At 49.3% G+C, this 19,318-nt stretch overlaps 1 protein-coding gene across 1 annotated transcript in view; it reads right to left on the bottom strand.

Annotated features, from left to right (window-relative positions):
- COL22A1 (collagen type XXII alpha 1 chain) overlaps window positions 1–19,318 on the bottom strand; it is a 201,486-nt gene that overhangs the window by 15,061 nt on the left and 167,107 nt on the right. Inside the window, exons 46-53 of the mRNA XM_052651665.1 lie at window positions 18,716–18,769; window positions 16,054–16,107; window positions 14,252–14,305; window positions 10,871–10,924; window positions 7,261–7,314; window positions 3,679–3,732; window positions 901–945; window positions 146–199 (exon numbers count right to left, since the gene is read on the bottom strand). Of these exons, the coding sequence (XP_052507625.1) occupies window positions 146–199; window positions 901–945; window positions 3,679–3,732; window positions 7,261–7,314; window positions 10,871–10,924; window positions 14,252–14,305; window positions 16,054–16,107; window positions 18,716–18,769 (423 nt within the window). The remainder of the gene's footprint in view (window positions 1–145; window positions 200–900; window positions 946–3,678; window positions 3,733–7,260; window positions 7,315–10,870; window positions 10,925–14,251; window positions 14,306–16,053; window positions 16,108–18,715; window positions 18,770–19,318) is intronic.

The raw sequence follows: 19,318 nt of genomic DNA, 5'->3' as shown, positions 1-19,318 counted from the left end.
AGATTCTCAGAACCCACCTGTGACTCCCTCCATCGTGGTACCCACTCCCCTGCCCAGGTTCTAAGTGTCTCCTGGTCCTTGTCTAAACTCTCTACACCCCTCCGCCCACAGGCCCAGCAAGGCCCCACCAGACACCCACACTCACGTCTTTTCCTGGTGACCCTTCCCGGCCAGGGGGCCCTGTGGCGCCAGGCTCTCCCTAGGAGAAGCAGAAACACAACAGCTGCTGTTAGGGAGAGAAATGCGCAATGCCAGTGTCTCAGCCGCCATTCCTCGGAGCACGGGGGGAGAAAGACGAGGAAGACCGCCCAACCGAAAGCATCCCCGGGTCCTCGCCCCCAGGTGGAGTCTGCAGTGCCCCCAAGGCCAGCTGCGAGCCCTCTGTGCTGCGGGGAAGCACCAGCTGACAGATCAGGCAAACCGCTGGGGGTTCTGCCTCCCCACGTGCCGACCCGCTGGCCCCTCGCTGCACCTCGGCTTCCTCCTCGCTGTACAGAGCAGCGGGCCTCACTGGGGTCCCCCCCAGGGATCCCTCTGTTTGGGGCACTCAGAAGAGAGAGAGCAAGGTGGAGCACAGGAAGACAGGGCCCAGGGTTTCCCAGCTGGGATAAGCTGAAGGTGTCCACACACGAGCTCTGGGACCTCAGGAAAACCACTCTCATCCTCCAGCCAGCAGTGACCTGACTCCAGGCTGACCTGGTCAAACTAGTCGGACATCAGTGTGAGCCCCCCGGGAGAAACGTCTAGAAACACAACCAGGGAGGGACGATGCTTCCAGTGGCTGCCACTGTCCTCTCTCGGGACACAGCTTTGCCTGTCCCTCTAAGGCCCAAGAGCCTTGTGTCTAGAAGCGCCCACTCGGGTGCATGGGGACTGCCTGACGGCGACATGTCCACTTACCCGGGGGCCAGGGGGGCCAGAGTCGCCTGTGTGTCCCTTGAAGCCCTGGAAGAGAAAGGATGATGTTATCCCACCAGGGAGCAGGCTGGTAACGCAGGACCAGGCAGACTCCAGGGGGTCGAGAGGAGCAGGAGGCGGCGGCAAGCCCCCGCCAGGTATGTGCAGGGGGTCTTCTCGACCTGGGGATCAAACCCGGGTCTCCTGCATTGCAGGCGGACTCTTTACCATCTGAGCCCCCAGGGAAGCCCTTATCTCCTTTAATCTCCTGTTTTCAAGAGCAAATGAAGGCCCTTCTGGGGAGAATACCAGCCCTCAGGCTCAGCCACTAGATGAGAGCTCCGACCTGCAGGCCCCGCTGTTGTGTGGTTGTGGCTGTCATCCTGGAAATGTGTTCTCCGTCCGCTCCTCCCCACTCGATGGACAAGGATGATGGCCTCTGGAGGGAGGGCCGTGAGGGTCACTCCCCAGGCTATGGGGCGGTGCAGTACAAAGGGAAGCTCGAGACTCCGGGAGGCGCCAGGGAGAGGAAGACACACTCCCTCGGTTTCGACTCCAGATTCAGCCCTGTGACCTCAGAGAAGTCAGCTGACCCCCTGGAGTCCTAACATCACCATCTAAGGACTCAGGATAATAAAAATACACACCTGGCAGAGTCTGCAGGACTCATCGCCAGAAAGGGGTGTTCTATGCAGGTGTCGTGACGGAGCAGGGCTGACTTTGGAGCCAGGTCAGAAAATGAACCTGGTCTGTTGCCCCACTCTCTAGCTGTGGGCCTTGCGAGTTTTCCTTCTCTTTCTTGGGATTCAGTGTCTGTATCTATCGAGTGAGGGTGAGCCCACGTCTGCAGGGCTGCTGCTCAGGATTGAGAAAGAGGCACAGTGCTCTCCACTGTTCAAGATGGGCCAGTTCCCTTTCCTTTGGTCCCAGGATATTCTTCCAAGACACTCGAGTCCCAAATCCAGCCATGCTCAGAGCCAGGGACCCTGGTTGTTCTCCTCCCAACAATCATGGACAAAAGCACCAAGTAAAGGAAGCCACACGCAACATACCTGGCACATGGCTGGGAAATTCCTTTAGTACTCACAACCACCCTGCAAAAGCGGGAACTGCTCTGATGCCCATTTCACAGAAGAAGAAACAGGTTCAGAAAGGTCCTCTGACCCAGGTCACAGAGTTATTAAATGGCAAAGCGGAAGCTGAGCCCAGGTCTGTCTCTCTCAAAGCTTACACGTCTCTAATTCACACAGTGCCAGCCAGAGGAGGCGGGTCTTTCATCACCTGCCTGGGTCTCTAACCTCTATCCCTGCACTGAAGCAGGACTCCTTACAGCTCTCAATTGAGAGATGGGCCTTGCCCCAGCACAGTTCTCAGCAAATGGATCTTCTTGGTTGAAAAAAAAAAAACAAAGAAACAAACAAACCAAGAAACCCCTCCCTCCAATAAACCAGTGGTGGTGGTGGCGGCAGATTAGTCTGAGTCGTGTCCAACTCTTTGGGACCCCATGGACTGTAGCTGGCAGGCTCCTCTGTTCATGAGATTCCCCAGGCAAGAATACTGGAGTGGATTGCCACTTCCTTCTCCACCAATAAGCCAGTAACAACCTTAAAAAAAATTCCTAATTCTGTGTCTTAATCCTCCAAAGAGGTGATAGTCTGCAGTCTTAGGTTTCTTCTCCTGGTGCAATCAGGTGAAAAGCAGGGAGATTTAGGAAGAAGGAAAGTACTTTTTTGTGTTTTATCTCCTTATTGAATACTAGCCAGGTAAGTTATTGATTCTTTTTTTTTTTAACAGAGAAGCAAATTAAGAAAGTAGAACTAGCGTTTTCTTCTCCTACTTCTTGCCAGTAGGCCATTTCTGGCAATCTTATATCTGGCAAAATTATATCTAGATAATTGGATTTTAAGATTTTCATTAAAAATCACATTTTCCCAAAAGAAAATCTAAGGAACTGTGTAAACAACTTTGAAACTATAAAGAAGTAAAGCATTTAGCAAAAAAAAAAAACAAGAAACAACCCAGGAACCCTAAAATACACAGAGTTCATTTTTGTAGAAAAGGTATCTTTGTTTATGTGTATAATAAATAGCTCAGCAGCTAGATATAGATTTAAATATATAAAAGATAGATGTATATTTAGATACATAAATGTTGGGTTTCATACATAGAAGACTAAAACTCATACTAGAATATTAACAGAGCGTTACTTCCATGTTGCAGAATTATGTTAACTCAATTTTCTTCTCTATAACATTACTTTTCTTATTCTTTTTATGACCATCATCATTTGTTATTGTTATGCAGTGAAAATGAGTTACACTTCTAATTGGAAAAAAATACTTTAGCTGTGGAAAGGTTTCAGAATGAAAATTAAGACTCATTTTTAGGGTCTGTCATCCAGAGAAAGCCTATTAAAAATATAATAAACAGGATAAGAACAAAGGCAACTTAGAATAACAACATTGTGACAATGGTTGCAAGGGGGAAAATACATTTTATAGCAATGGCATAGGAAGTGACTGGATTTACTGCAGGTAAGTACCGATGTCTTGGAAGGAAGGTACTTCTGGAATCCATGGCTGGGCAGTCTCAAAGAAGCGGACCCACAGTGTCACAGGCAACTGGCTGGTGGCTTTATTCTATGTGGACAACACACTCACACACACACACACACACACTCATACTCACACACACTCACACACACACTCACATACACTCACACACACTCTCACACACACACACACACACACACACACACACACACTCACAGTAAGCACTTACAGGGGGACCGCGGGCACCCTCTGGTCCTGGCAGACCCGGCTCTCCTGTTTTGCCCTGAGGATAAAGAAGAAAAGAAAAATCTGAGGACAGTATTTTCAGGATCTTCCTATTCTTGGTTGCCCAGGCTTCACATCACATTTCCACCCGCCAGTCTCTGCACCTGCCAACCCTACCCTCCAGCACCATGGTCCATATTCGTCCATACAGAACAGCATTGTGTAGTCCAGCCTATTAGACTCTCGGTTTCCCTGGGATGGCGCTGGTTACACAAGGTTCATCTCTGAGACCCATTCACGGTTGCCCCTATTTAATTCTCTGGATTGTTCTGGTGTGGATGAGAAATTAGGTAGACACCCAAGCCAGAAGTAGCTTTATGCCACTCACAAAACCACTGCAAGGCAGCTACTAACAATTGCATCTTACAGAAGTGGACACTGAGGCTCAAAGTTACAGTTTCACTGAGTTACTAAACAGCAGAGCCAGACTGAATCCCAGCGACACCCGAAAGGATGCTCTCCTCATCCCCAGCAGCAGTGCCAGTGACAGGTGGGCCTGCAACTGACTCATCCCGACCCCATCCCATCTCCTCCTAACGCTACGCAAGCAACTGGGACACGCTGCTGTTCAAGGGTCTTCCCTACCAGCAGTCTTGTACGACCCTGGATAGAACAGAGCAATAAATACAGGCCTGTGGGTGCTAAAGTCCAGATACAAGTGGTGAGGGTAGGGGAGGGTTGGGGAGCAGGGCAAGTGGGTGAAAGGCCACGGGGGTTGATGGGGAGATGGGCAGGGCACCGGAGGGCACACCCACCCCCAAACCCTCCCTCATTTCCACAGCTTATCAACCTTGAGGGTCAGATGGGGTCCAAGAGGGGGCACAGGAGAGGCAGAAGAGCATCCGTGGATTTAAAGTGAGAATTACAGGGAGAAGGAGGATGGGGCACCAAGCTCTGATTTCTAAATCGGCTTCTTCTCTGTCCCAGCTCCTCAAAGTCTAGCCGTGTGGTCTTGGGGGTCATCCCCTCCCCTGGATCTGTTTGTCAGCTGTACACTCAGGACCGTCTCTCCTCCACAGGGCCTTTGACAGAGGGGACATGGGCCTAGCGTGGCCCCGGCCCCACGGTCAAGTGGGACGCCCAGCACTGGCCCAAGCTGTAGCAGGAAAAGGGCAACCGCCAGCCACTGCTGAGGGTGTTCTATGTACCAGCACAGCCAGTGCTTCACACAGCGGTGTCAATGAGTCCTCCCTGTAACCCATGAAGGAGACACTTCTGTTCTCCCGCAGGCAACACTCCAAGGCACGGAGAGGTCAAGGGACCTGCTCAGGGTCAAACAGCTGGGGTTATAATGCAGGTAACTTGGCTCCAGAGACGCCGAACTTCATCCTACGCTGTAATTCATGCTCAAATGTCTCCTATTAAAAATAATGCAATGGGCAACACTTAACAGCTGCCTGTCTACCCATCTGTGTATCTATCCATGCATCCACCATCCATCTCTCCACTGTGTCCCCAGCGCACAAGAACTTAAAGGTCCAGGTCAAAGTGGAAAGCAACCAGCCACCACCCGCAGCCAATGCTGCAGCTTCTGGACCCCCACCCTGGGCTCCCCTGGAGGGGCTCCTATCACTCCGTCCATCAGCCTCTGCTCACGGGGAGGGCAGTGCTCAGACTCTGAAGGTGCAGAAGGCCCCAGAGCACGGGAGTCCAAGTCCACTGGAGCTATACTCCCTTTAAGCAGTTGAAGGGGAGATAAACAGCCCGGCCTTCGGTCCTTTGGCAGCGGTGGGAGTGGGCAGGCAGCTGTGCTGCTCACGTGCTCTCAGCCAGTCTCCAAGGGAGTGGACCCAGCGTGCACACTGGTGCCCGCTGGACCGTCCTCTCACCGGCTGTCGGCAGCTCTCCACTCCTGGCTACACCTCCTCACTCGGCGCCTGCTTCTGGGGTCTGTTCCCCATGCCTGACCCCGTCCCACATCCTGGGCTCCCGGTCTGCTTGGAGGACATCTCTGACGCCACCCATCCTCTGCCAGTTTCCTCCAGAGCAGCTCAGAGTGATAAACGTCAGGATGGCCACGCTGAGACCCCAGAAGGAGCTGCTGGTGAGCTCTGGACTGCCTGCTGTGGGGGCGCTTGGGGGGAGTTGCTGAGCACCCTCTGCTCCCAGCAGAGCCGGCCCCGTCTCCCGTGGACAGACTCGGCCAGCGGTGACCCAGAGCAGGCCTGGTCCCCTATCCATCTGCGGCCAGCGCCTGGCACAAACCTTTCTGTGTGAAGACCGAGGGCCTCACACAGGTTTCCTGTGCTGTCAGTGACAGCCCCTCGGGACAGTACGTGCTGCATGCGTGCTTAGCCACTCAGTCATGTTGGACTTCTTGCTACTCTTGGGACTGTAGCCCGCCAGGCTCCTCTGTCCATAGGATTTCCCAGGCAAGAATACTGGAGTGGGCTGCCATTTCCTCCTCCAGGGGATCTTCCCAACCCAGGGATTGGCCCCCATCTCCCATATCTCCAGCATTGCCACTTCCTGCAAACAAGCTGCCTGCCTGCTCTGTGGTACTGAGCACGGGTCAGCCTTCAGGGTGTGGGGCCTGACTGCTTCCTTTACCAGCTGGGTGGCCTCAGCTATCCTATTTAACCTCCCTGTGCCTCAGTTTCCTCATCTGGACCAATAATGGTACCCACACCCCACAGGGGTTTTCTGGGGGTTACACCGCAAAATATAATGGAGTGCTTGGTACTCCCAGCCCTCGGCATGCCCACAGCAGCTGTCGGCCACAGTGGCGACATTTGTCCTTCTCTCTCCCTGGCCAGGTCCTCAGCCTGGCTACCTGCCCCTTGCCCACTGGGGCTGCTTTGCAGGGCATCAGCCTTCAGCAGCTCAGATGAGCTTGGCACTCTGCTCGCTACCCTGGGCTCTCTTTTTTCCTCTCAGCAATGAATTCTGCTTTCAGCATCTGGCGAAGAGTAAAAAGTGATAATGAAGATGCTTCTGGGGAGTCACATAAGACGCAAAATGAATCATAGTAGTTATGACCAGACAAATCAACTGGAACACAAACCTCACTGTGGAGATTTTTATGTAACTCCACTTAGCGGTTCTATAGGCTGCACGGTTCTAACCTCACCAGGAGTTAAAACCATGGCAGTTGGGAAAAGTAACTCACTAAAGCGATTAACAGGTAAAGAAGCCTGATGCGTTTAACCAGTTTCTCACCTCATCTGATTCTTCAGCAACTCCAGTGAGTGGCTACTATTATTCTCGTTTTGTCTGAAATGGGACTGAAGCCTGGGGCAGGCTCTGACTCACGCCAGATCACAAGCCTGCATGGAGTGGAGCCAGAACCCAAAGCCAGCTCCTTTTGCTGGGGGCGGTTGCAACTTTGGCATAAAATATTTTAATTTAATTTTATCAACAAGCAAAATTAAAAATGAGAATACCCTGCTGGACTCTTGGGGAAAGAAAATGAGGACATGCATGGAAGAGAACTTTCACTGTGCCTGGGTCCCAGAAGCTCCGGACACACAGTGGCCGTTTAGGCTGCTCTGACGTGTAAGTGGTAAGAAACCACAGAGTCCCTTACCGGCTCTCCGGGGGGCCCTGGTTTTCCATCTCTGCCCTCTTTGCCTTCTTCTCCCTGCAAGAGAAATTCAAACCGGTTATCTGGCTGCAGACGCCCAGAGGGAGGGAAGGACAGACTTTTTTTTTTTGCCGGGTGTACATGCGACCGACAGAACTGGCTGCGTGTCCAGGTTTACTCCCCAGCACCACCATTCTGACGTGACTCCTCTGTTGGGCAGCGCCTGGTACACAGCGGAAAAGCAGTACATTGCACTGGCATCACTTTTTATTGCTATGGATGGAGAGAAGCCCCTCCTGGACATTCTCTAACTTAAGACACTACAGGCTCATCTCCAGGCCTCCTGTGTTGACGACAGCGACGGTGGGGGGGGGGGGGGGGTGAGGATGCAGCTTCTGATGACGGTGACAAGGACCCCGAGGCCTCAAGGAACTCCTGGAACTTGAGAGGGGCGCTGAGAATGGCAGCCAGGGCCACGTCTGGGCATAGGAAGGCCACCAACATGTCACATTTCATTCCATGAAATCAAGCTACGACTCCCACCTGCTCCCCACCCGCTACCAGCCCACCCGCTGCTCTCAATCAGGACACCGTTAGCCTCACGTTTCTCTAAGAGACTATGAGGCTGCAGGAGTCTCTGCAGATCAGGACAGCGATGCGTCACACAGGCTCAGGCTCCAATCCGGGGCTTCCGAGGCTGGGCGGGCTCCAGGGAAAGAAAGCAGCACGCAGCAGGGCCGAGGCGCCGGAGTCACAGCGGGCAAGGCTAGAGCCCCGCCTGCACCAGCAATGCGCGCGATCTTGGGCGAGCTGCTGGCACCCTCAGCTCTGAGCGGCCCCTCTCCTAAACAGAGGTGACGAGCTCGCCTGGCAGAGTCACGAGGGGGCTCAGAATCAGTGCTGCCCCCTGAGGTGCTTAACCAACCAGTGACGGCAAACGACACCAGCAGCGGAGCTGCTCCCGCGCTGACAGGTGCGCAGGAGATCACGCAGCGCCCTCATCAGCACTGCAACGTCAGTGCCCGGGCTCCAGGGGGAAGCACTGCAGATGGTAAGTTAAGTTTACTGACCATCCGGGCCACTGGCCAATGCTCCATGTGCCTCCGTAACCCATAACGATCCAGCTTCTGGCATAACCATGGTAACGCCAGGTAAGCCAGCTGGGCAGGCCCGAGGCCAGGCAGTGTTGGTCCTTTTCTCAATTAAGAGTTAACTCCAGAAACTGCTTCTCCCCCTGCACAGAGTGGTGGGGAGGAGCGTCAAGAGACCCACGCACAGCAGAGAAAGCCCATGGAAGAGGGTGAGACCAGCACAGCAAGGAGAGTGGCCGGGACTGGAGGCTGGAGACCTCGGCATGAACCGAGGAGTGGGGCTGCGGCGAGGACTACGCAGGTTAATGCCCACAGCCCACCCTGCGGTTAGCACCAGGCACACAGAAACTATTATGACTCCTATCGCCCAGGCAGAAGGGAGAGGAAGAGTTTTCTAGACAAGGATGACTCGTTAGAGGAAGGCAGAGTAATGTAGAGTGGCTGGGAGGAAGAGCCATGGAGTGAGAATGGATCTTACAGGGACAGAATTGAAGAGACAGAGCGGAAGAAATGGGGCTCAACTCACGAGGCGCCACGCAGGTCAAAATCTTGGCTTCTATCTGCCGATAACCATGAGCAGGTGAGTTTTGCACGGGAAGGGAAGAGGGAGGCAAGAGAGGAGGAAGAAGGAATTCTTCTAAATCACAGAATCACATCTAAGGTCATTTCTTTCCTCTCCAGTTATCCTAGGACTTTGATGATAAGGGTTTAGCACAAAATTCAAACTAGGATCTTCTCTCCTTACCTTTACAATGGCTGGAATGAAATCAAACATTCCCTAGTTGCTCTGACACACTAGGCCACATGGTTGCAGTTTATACCAACAGAGGTTTCACATCCCAGCCTGTCTTTTAAGATCTGTGCACCCTGGACAGGGGACTTAATCTCTGGGGTGGCGTGGCCTCAGTGAGGGCTACTGGCTATGTCCAGGAAATGCCTCCTTGACCAATGGGGGCATTTATCAGACATTCAAGGAGGAAGGGCTCCATAAAAACCATTCATTCACGCACATATTTATTTCAGTAATATTTTCCATGTGCTCAGCACATGTGGGGAGCAAAAAAGCCTGGTGTCACAGAATCCACAACCCAGAACATAACCCAGTGACTCCAGCCACTCTTGTTTTATGTCCCCAGATTTAGCAACTAGTAGGTGCCTAATTAGAGTGTGTTGGATAATCAAGTCAATTAATAATGGGGGAGGTGGTCACAGATCAAACCATGACATAAAGATGTGATACCTGCTGACACAGACACTTGAGAAAAAAGGAAAGAGACCAAGCCTATCCTGGCCTGAGGGGCAGAGGGCACTTCTGGAGAGTGATGCCTGGGCTGAGATGGGAAAGATCAAAGGCATCGACTAGTGCAAGAGGCGACAGAGGGCATTCGTGGGGGACACAGACACATGTGCAAAGGCCCTGTGGCCTGGAGAAGAGAGGGTGCAGAGTGTTTAGGGACCCAAAAGAAAGCCAGTACACGGCCAGCACAGCTGGAACAAAAGGACATGTAGTGGAGGGCGGTGGGTGGGGCCTGTGGCCAGGAGCGGCACCAGGAGCAGGCACACTCCAGGCCTGGAGCACACGAGGACGCATTCTCAACGAGAAGGCAGCAGGCGGCCTCCTTGGACCTGCCTTATTACTAACATACTGGAGAGTCTGACCCTATTGAGAAATATATTGGGTTGGCCAAGAGGTTTGTTCTGGTTTTCCCATAAGATGTTGCAGAAAAACCCAAACGAACATTTTGGCCAACCCGATATTAAACTGAAAAGTCCAGAACAGCAAGCTTCCCGGGTGGCTCAGATGGTAAAGAATCTGCCTGTAATGCAGGAGACAGGGGTTCAATCCCTGGGTTGAGAAGATCCCCTGGAGAAGGGAATGGCAACCCACTCCAGCATTCTTGTCTGGAGAATCTCATGGACAGAGGAGCCTGGCAGGCTACAGTCCATGGGGTCGCAGAGAGTTGGACACGATTGAGTGACTTTCACTTCACTTCACTTCACTTCAATTTTGCAGTATGTTTCAAGAATCTTAGATATTACTACACTCTGACAAGTAGACTTTTGGGCACCATCCTACACAAGTAAGGAAAGTGCTATGCATGTAAAATAATCTATTGTAGATTTTTTAAATAGTTTTATAAAGTTTATCAGGCAATAAAGAATAATCATATATATTTTGATACATTTATTGGGTAGAGTGTATGTAAAATTTATGAGCGTTTAATACCAGTGCAGAAAATATAAAATGTTTATATTATCACAAACCATTATCAGAGTTATGTGTGTGTGTGTGTAGACAGACAGATGAAAATTTTATTTACATAAGTAAACAACAACAAATATATACATAGAGAAACAATGAGATTAGGACTGGCTTTGCTTAGTGATTTTTTTTTTTCTAATTTTCTATTGTACCAAAAAGTCCCCTAGTATACATGCTTTGCTTTAACAATGGTGAAATATCATTTTCTTGGCATATTTTTGTAGTAGAGAAACTTGATTTAAAATAAAAAGCCACTTACTGGGATGCCGGGTAATCCAGACGGGCCTTGGGGGCCAGGAGGACCTTCTTTCCCCTAAAAGATCCAAAACACAGAACCCTATTAAATTTCTTGGGCTGGCTTTTCTGGAGGTGAGTGATCTCACGCAGAATCGCCTTCATGGTCTGGAAGGAGTCCTCATCCACCTTGTTCCTTTCCAGGAGCTGCTTCTCTGCAGGGCAGGGAGGTGCCCTGGGCAGGGCAGAATCACACAGCTGGTGTGCAGACTCACTCTGGCCTTATTACATAGACTCAGGGTGAATTAGGACTTGGAAGGCACAGTGGGAAGAGGCTTAGGGGGTCCATGAGGCCTGGGTCCAGATCCAACTCTGTGCTCTGTCCCCAAACAGCCCACATCTCAGGAGCCTGCCTCACAGCACAGACACAGCACCTGCAGGGCTTCTGCACACAGGACGCAGGACAAGAAAAGAACTGACCGGGGACACACACAGCAGATGGTTTTGTTACTGCCGCCCTCTGATCCAGAGGTTCCCCAACTTTTTACCATCCATGGTGGCGTTTAGTATCCCTTTTCCTCTATGAAATCGACTTTGAAGGATTGTGTTTACCAAGCTGCCTTAATTAATACTTCCTTTCCATTTTAGTCACCAAAAACACACTCCACAGTCAACCAGATGGGGTAATCAGTGTTACCATTTCTATCCCAGTGGGCTCATTTATATCACCCTGTGTCTCTACCATGAGTATTTCAGAAGCCCTGATAACTTCCGAATCTCCTGTCGTTGCTTCTCCTTCGCAGTAGATACTGACGTCAGGTTTTACACTCTAATCCACATTCCACATTTGGAATTGACAACCACTTGTAAACATTTCTGTAAACTTATGTTGCATGACATTTGAGATTACCCAGAGACACTGTCACTTACACCAACATAAAATAATCACAAAGCAAACAAAAAAATGTCATCCCCTCCCTGCATCACAACACCTGCAAACACATTAACAAATAAAGTGGGTTTTTTGTCAACTTGGGCCAAATATTCGATCACATGAGGTATTTTTAAATAGCGATAACAGAGCTATTATTATTATAACAGATAATTATTATTGTTATCCGTTATTACCTGTTATAATAATAATTTTTATTATTAACAGGTGCTTATTATTCCAGAGGTCCTACTATGTAAACACTACGAGTCTAGGACAAGAGTCACCAAGCTCTGGCTCTCAGCTCGTTTGCACAACGTTTCATCAGAACACAGTCTCACCCACTAGTCTACACACAGTGTGCGGCTGATTTCACCTTACGATGGCAGAACTGATTATCTGCACCAGAGACCATATGGCTCCCAAAACTGAAATATTCACTGTTCAGGGTCTTTTTGCTCCAATCAGGTGAGCTGAAGACTCAATAAGGAGTCAGTATGGTTGTTCCTAAGCCTGTTTTCATGACTTGTTGCATGCCATAGAAATTATGCAATTTAATTTTTCATTAGATCACCCAATTTAGATGGAAAGAAGAAAAACCATGACCATTTCATGCAAATTAAGATGTTGAAAATACTTGATAAAAAGGTGAGACACTCACTGTCTAAACAGATAGCTGATAGCTGTACCATCAGAAGAATCTATAAAAGATTAGCAAAAAATCCTAAGAAACTAGGATCCTACATTCAAACTGCTTCACAGGTGTTGCTAGATATTCAAACTACTTTTTAAAAAAACAACAAATAGTAAATGGGTGGATGGTCTTTCTATAACATAATAACAAGAGACTCTATTCAAGGGAACAGAAATAAAAATGAGGGCCTTCCCTCTGTGTCAAAAAAACTGGCAAGTGGTTTATATGTTTTAATTCAAAATGCAATAGGAATGTTTTAGATTTCTCTCCCTGTGTAAATTCTTTGTTTAATTTTATTTCTGTTTTTTAACTACCAATACTCATTGCTTGTGCCAAGAAAACTTCAGCTGTTTTGTGGTTTGATATTTATGTTTAAATATGAGGACAGTGGACAGCTTCAAGCACAGGCGTAATTTGCAAGGACAGAATCAATGTCTTATTTAATGTCGTTTAATTCCTAGGAATGTGAGGATTTACATCTGGGCCCCAAATCTTATTTTCCTTGGGCAAACAGTAAGTTAGTTTTTATCAGGGCAATCTTTTTCTGTCTGAGAATCAATTAAAAGCTGCCTGCAGTATGGTTCATATTTTATTCAGCCTGGAACTTCTAGGTGGGCTGCTTCTAAAGGATCAGCCAGATGATAATCATAAAAAGAACCACGTGGCTCTTACTTTTTAATCTTGGCATCCCCGTACCTCTAACCCACCATCCCACACATGGGGTGAGCGTGGAGTTAACAGAAAGAACGCCGAAATGGAAATTTTTCAAACTGACTTCACTCCTAACTTGGATATTAATTTTCTGAATGACCTTGGATGAGTGACCTTACCCTGTCTGCTTTGTCTTCTCATCTGAGGAAAAGGAGTTCTCCTGGCTGACTGCTAAAGTGCTCCTGGCACCAGACTGCAGGGATACCAGGGCAGGGCTGACCTGCTTACTAGCAACAGCCCTACCTGGAACACAACCCTGAGGTTTCCCTAGAGTGGGGTCTGCACCTGGCCCTGACACTTCCTCACTGCCCCTGCGCGGGTAGCTGCATTTCTCTGATGCCCACTTTCCTTGTCCATAAAATAGAGACAATGATTCCTATTGATAAGAGGCCATCAGATGAGATAAGAGGTTTTAGGGGACTGTAAATCCCTTTAAGAGACTATGCATGTAGTGACTACAAACACAATGCCTGCTAAAGTAATGTTCACCTTTGCTCTGTGGTGCTGAAGCCAAGAATGGTCCCACAGCTTCATGCAATGAATTTAATGCTGGTTTTTGAAATAAAAGTCTTGGGTTCCAACCAAATTGACCTGTGTGTTTTTAGGATCTGCAACTTCTGTTTTCACTTTTAAATTCACTCTCATTTCACTCAGGGCTTTCTGAACAGCTGAGTCACAGGGGCTACTCCTGCCTGACATGCTGCTCATACCATTGGCTCAGGACGGAGCAGCTCCAGGCTTTCTAGTCTCCTGTGCCTGTTTCAAGTGGAAACCACACCAGAAAGGACTAGAGAGATGGGGCTAAACCTTGAGCCAGTGTGAACTGGTCATAAACTGAATTTTGGAACAGCTGATGGCCAGGTCATTTCATCCAAACCTGTCATTTACAGGCTGGGTAACCAGGGTCCTGACAGAAAGCAACTCCTCCTGCGGTCGACTAGTAGTCATTCGACCCTTGGAACGTGGGCCACGGGAGTCACGGAGGACCAGGGCAGGGCTGGCAAACACCTGAAGTTCTGGGAAGTTCCAAACACATGCTGAAGGCAGACCCTGTCCATTGAGGAACTTACTGGGGGTCCTTGGATTCCTGGTGGTCCGGCAGCTCCTGCTATTCCGTCTGCTCCCTGAGGAAGGTAAACCAGAAAGCCAGTTGGTCGTGCATCTGAATGGAAGTCATCGGCACCTCTTCTTTGGGCATGAGGCAATGCACAGAATTGGCACCCTATGCCCCTTTGCAGCTGCCTGAACTGGGAGTATTTCAGAGGTGCTCTGCCTCTCCCATCAGGCTGCAATAGCCTCTGGGAACACAAAGATGCTGGGAGGACGGCAGGACAGGCCAAAGCACTCACCGGCCAGTTATCCATAGGCAAGAGGAATAAACAGCCTCCCTTCAGAGAGGACATTTTCAGCTAATATCAGGGAACACTTTGGGACACAAGGCAAGAAATATACAACTGGATGTATAATATCTTCCAGGGAGCTAAAGAAGATGACGGTCTGTATCAACCCAGGGATGAAGAATGCAAGGGAGGAAGCGTTCCACACAGGTGAGGAAGTGGTGTGAAGTGAGCCCCACACACTCTTCTGCCCCAGGGCTCCTGGGCACGCCATTCCCTCTGCCTGTAGGCGAAACCGGCACGTGTCAGAGCTCCGATCCCGCCCTCCTCATTGTAGCTCAGGCACCAGGTCCTCAGTGAGATATTTCCCAACTTCCAGATTCAAAACTGCAAGCCCCTGCTCCTCACCACCCCTCTTCTGTTTATATTTTCTCCAGCTTTTATGTCCACCTGACCTCCTAGTGTTTACTGGGAACTAAAGTGGTGCCTTGGAGATAGCAGACACTCAACAGTTCTTCAATAAATCAATGAATGAGGAGCCGGGCTGGCTGGGTGATAAAGGCAGAGGCTCTTTAGATTAATGAATGCATTGCTGCTTACTGGCTCTGAGGGAATGGTACAAGACCTCTAAGCTGTCCTCGTCCATAGAAGGTAGGCAGTGACACTGCCCGAGCCACAAGGGGGTGAGGAGCAAGTGAGGCAATGTTCCACAACGTGCGTAGCACAGAATCGAGGGCACCAGTTAGGAGAGTACCCTCTCAGAGCCAGACTTCCTGGGTCCGTGTCCCGGGTCCCCACTGAGAGCTGTATGGCCCCAGGGAAGTTATTTTATTCCTCTGCCATCTCAGTTCCTTTGTAAAATGGAGAAAAAGAAAAAGATAGCACTCATTTAATTTGAGTAAGGTATAAATACAAAGAGTTAACCTGTACCAGGCACATATTAAGAGACTCCTAGAGGGTTTTCCATTATCGTAGGTCTGATGACAATAGTCTTTTTCTGCGCCTGTCTGGTGGCCAACCCAAACCAGGAACACTGCACGGAGCAGCTAAACACGGGATAGCCAGTAAGCAAGCTCTCACAGGACTTTATTTATACCGTCCAGCAGTCTTTATTCAGTCGTTTCCCATACATGTATCGGGTGCCTATATTGGCCCAGGTGCACGCAACGTTTCAGGAATACAGAAGCGGCCACATCATGACTCATTCATGAACTGGGCGCTTTTCATGACAGTGGTTGCCTCTCGGATGTCCCCTCTCCCTTCAGGCCAACGCCTTTTCCCATGATCTATGCTATTCCTATCTTGATCAGTTTTTCTTTTTGCTGATCGTCGGATGTCACCAAATCCAGTAACAGGCAGATAGAGTGTAAAGAAACTTCCTGCATGAAATTATACATTTTGAAACAACCAGATGTTCATGAAACTAAATGATAGCAACCTAATCAATTCCCTACAAGGTTGTTGACAAATATGGCCACCGCAGTGCATACCAATGGCAAGGTCAGAAGAGGAAGGCATTCCAAGTAATTACTTACTGGTGGTCCGGGGTCCCCTGGGGGGCCCATGAAACCAGGAGCTCCGGGATGACCCTAGGAAAACACAAGACGATTATTTTAAATGATTCCCCAAAGGCTTTTTACTTTGCGCAACTACAGATTTCAGATAACAAGCCAGAAGCCATCTCCTAACTCTGATAACAATTCTGGATATATATATATGTGTGTGTGTGTGTGTGTGTGTGTGTGTGTGTGTGTGTGTGTGTACATAAATCTACATATTTATATTTATATCAAAAGGTATGAGGGAGTGTCTAGCAATCTACCCTGGAACTGGATTTACTTCAAAAGAATATGAGGAAGAAGTCTACAGATGAAAACAAGAGTGGCTATAGAGCTGAAAGATGCTGGGACCAGGTGAGAAGTCCAAGGGGGTGCTTTTTATTACACTCTCTTATTTTCTTAATGGGGTTTCTCCAATGGCTCAGTGAGAAAAGAATCCACCTGGAAAAGAATCTGCCTGCAATGCAGGAGACACAGGAGATGCGGGTTTAATCCCTGGGCCAGGGAAGATCCCCTGGAGGAAGCAAAGGCAGCCCACTCCAATACTCTCACCCGAAAAGATCCCAAGGACAGAGGAACCTGGCAGGCTGCTTGTAGTCCACAGGGTCACAAAAAGTTGGGGATGACGGAGAGACTACGCACAGTTTTTGTTTAATATAAATTTATTTAGTTTAATTGGAGGCTAATTACAATATTGTATTGGTTTTGCCATACATCAACATGAAGCACGCTTTTTAAAAATATGTATTTATTTCCTTGGCTGCTGTGTGTCTCAGTTACGGCATGTGGGACCCTCAGCTGGGGCGTGTGGGGTCCAGCTCCCCAACCAGGGATGGAACCCAGGTGTCCACGTTGGGAGTGCAGAGTCCCAGCCAGCTGGCCACCAGGGAAGTCTCGACACACTTATTTTGATATGTTTGAAGTATCCCATAAGAAAAACTTAAAAGCAAGTAACTGCGTATACACAATTTAGACCCACAATGGAAATCGCTCAGTTAACTGAATTATGGCATCTCTGAGAATATTACAATTATTTTAAGAAAGAGAGTCATGCCCCTGTGTAGAAGGGAGTCTATGTGTATTACAGAATGAGCTAAACCGGTTCTGGCGCAAAGCATAGCGCCTCAGCGTTCACGCGGTACAGCAAAGTTAGCAAACCAAGCTAACCGCCATGAAAGAAACGGCTTCCCTGCCCTCCGCCTTCACCTCCTTCCACAGGAAAACGCAAGCCGCAACGTTCGGTCTAGAGAGCACTGCTGTTGAAAACTATTGAGAGTAATCCAAACACGGTTTGTTTTTCAGGACAGAAACATTTTTGCTGAGTACGTCATCCAATGCAGCGCTCATCTCCCCGCCCCTCGGGTCTCTGCCCCCGAGCCTCACCTGTCGCTGAGGGTCTGTGGGGTCAGGGATTTGCCCACCGCTCAACCTGACCCTCAGAGCCTGGGGCAGGGCCTGGCGTGGAGCGGGTTTACCATGAAGAGATGGATGAAGACTTAGAAGGAAAGGCAGGGGCATGTGGAGAGAGGACAGGAGAAAGAAAGGGGGGAAAGGGTGGCAGAAGCAACACACAAGCAGAGCGGTTGGTCTAAAGGCAGAAAGGCTGCTGCTGCTCTGGCTGCGCGATGATGGGGGACAGTGCTCAGACCAGCAGGAAGAGCACCACGTCGTCATGGGGACCATTTTACAAGGCGTTTGGAGAAGTGGCCCAGCAGGGAGGGATAGGCTCTCGCAGGGGAGAGTCATACGGCAGAAGTGGAGGGCTGTTGCTGCTGCTGCTAAGTCGCTTCAGTCGTGTCCGACTCTGTGCGACCCCAGAGACGGCAGCCCACCAGGCTCCTCCGTCTCTGGGATTCTCCAGGCAAGAACACTGGAGTGGGTTGCCATTGCCTTCTCCAATGCATGAAAGTGAAAAGTGAAAGTGAAGTCACTCAGTCATGTCCGACTCTTAGCGACCCCATGGACTGCAGCCCACCAGGCTCCTCCATCCACGGGATTTTCCAGGCAAGAGTACTGCAGTGGGGTGCCATTGCCTTCTCCAATGCATGAAAGTGAAAAGTGAAAGTGAAGTCACTCAGTCATGTCCGACTCTTAGCGACCCCATGGACTGCAGCCCACCAGGCTCCTCCATCCACAGGATTTTCCAGGCAAGAATACTGGAGTGGGGTGCCATTGCCTTCTCCAATGCATGAAAGTGAAAAGTGAAAGTGAAGTCACTCAGTCATGTCCGACTCTTAGCGACCCCATGGACTGCAGCCCACCAGGCTCCTCCATCCACGGGATTTTCCAGGCAAGAGTACTGCAGTGGGGTGCCACTGCCCTCAGGAAAGAACGCAGCATGGTGTATTCGGTAAAGAATGACTACTGTTGCAGCGAGCGAGAAGCGCTAAAGATAAGTGAGCACAAAATTTTTAAATATATATTAAAAAAAAAAAAAAGGTAGGCTCCTCAGATGATTGGGAACGGGGAGTGTGACAATGAACCAAGGTGGAAACTACGAAATCCTGATTTAAAAAAAAAATCCACCGGAGACAAAGAAGAGACAGGAACAGATTTCCGAAATGGTGGAGTGAAAATTACTTAGAAAACCAGTGCTGCTTCTTCAGGGTGAACAGTTTCTCACAAAATAAGCTCTCACCTGGTCACCTTTCTGTCCAGTCTCACCATCTGCACCATGCTCTCCTTTGCTCCCCTTAGGAGGAAAAAAGAAAGAAAATTACAGAAAATCTTGCCAGAGCTCCTTTGCGAAAGAAAAATTCTGCGTTGCCTTCATGCACTCATTCTTCATCAGTTTCTCATCAGGTTTGTGCTGGGGGCCCACACAGGTACGTGACCTTGAGAAGGCCATTTAAAGCCCAAGTTGTGGGGCTTTTTTAATCTCCAAAATGAAGAGAAGAATGACTGCCCACCCCGTGAAATGCTGGGAGAATGAAATCAAATAATACATGGGAAACACTTAGCATGGAGCTCAAAATACAGTAAGAGCGATAATTATCTTTACTATTCTGTACTGGAAGGATTCCAATCCTGATTTTGTCATTTACTAAGTGTGTGTCACTGGTCAAGGTGTTTCAACTCTTCTGCTTCCTACTTAAAAAACGGGAATGGTAACAGTAGACTCTTTGTCATGGGGCTGCTGTGAGGAAGAAATGACCTCAAATCCATAAAGCGCCTAGACCAGTGGTGGCCTCAGGGCTCTCACCAGCCTCGCCCTGTCACCACGGTCATCATCACCATCGTC

This window comes from Budorcas taxicolor, chromosome 14, assembly GCF_023091745.1.
Source record: "Budorcas taxicolor isolate Tak-1 chromosome 14, Takin1.1, whole genome shotgun sequence".
Lineage (NCBI taxonomy): Eukaryota > Metazoa > Chordata > Mammalia > Artiodactyla > Bovidae > Budorcas > Budorcas taxicolor.
This window is presented reverse-complemented; position numbering and strand designations above follow the sequence as displayed.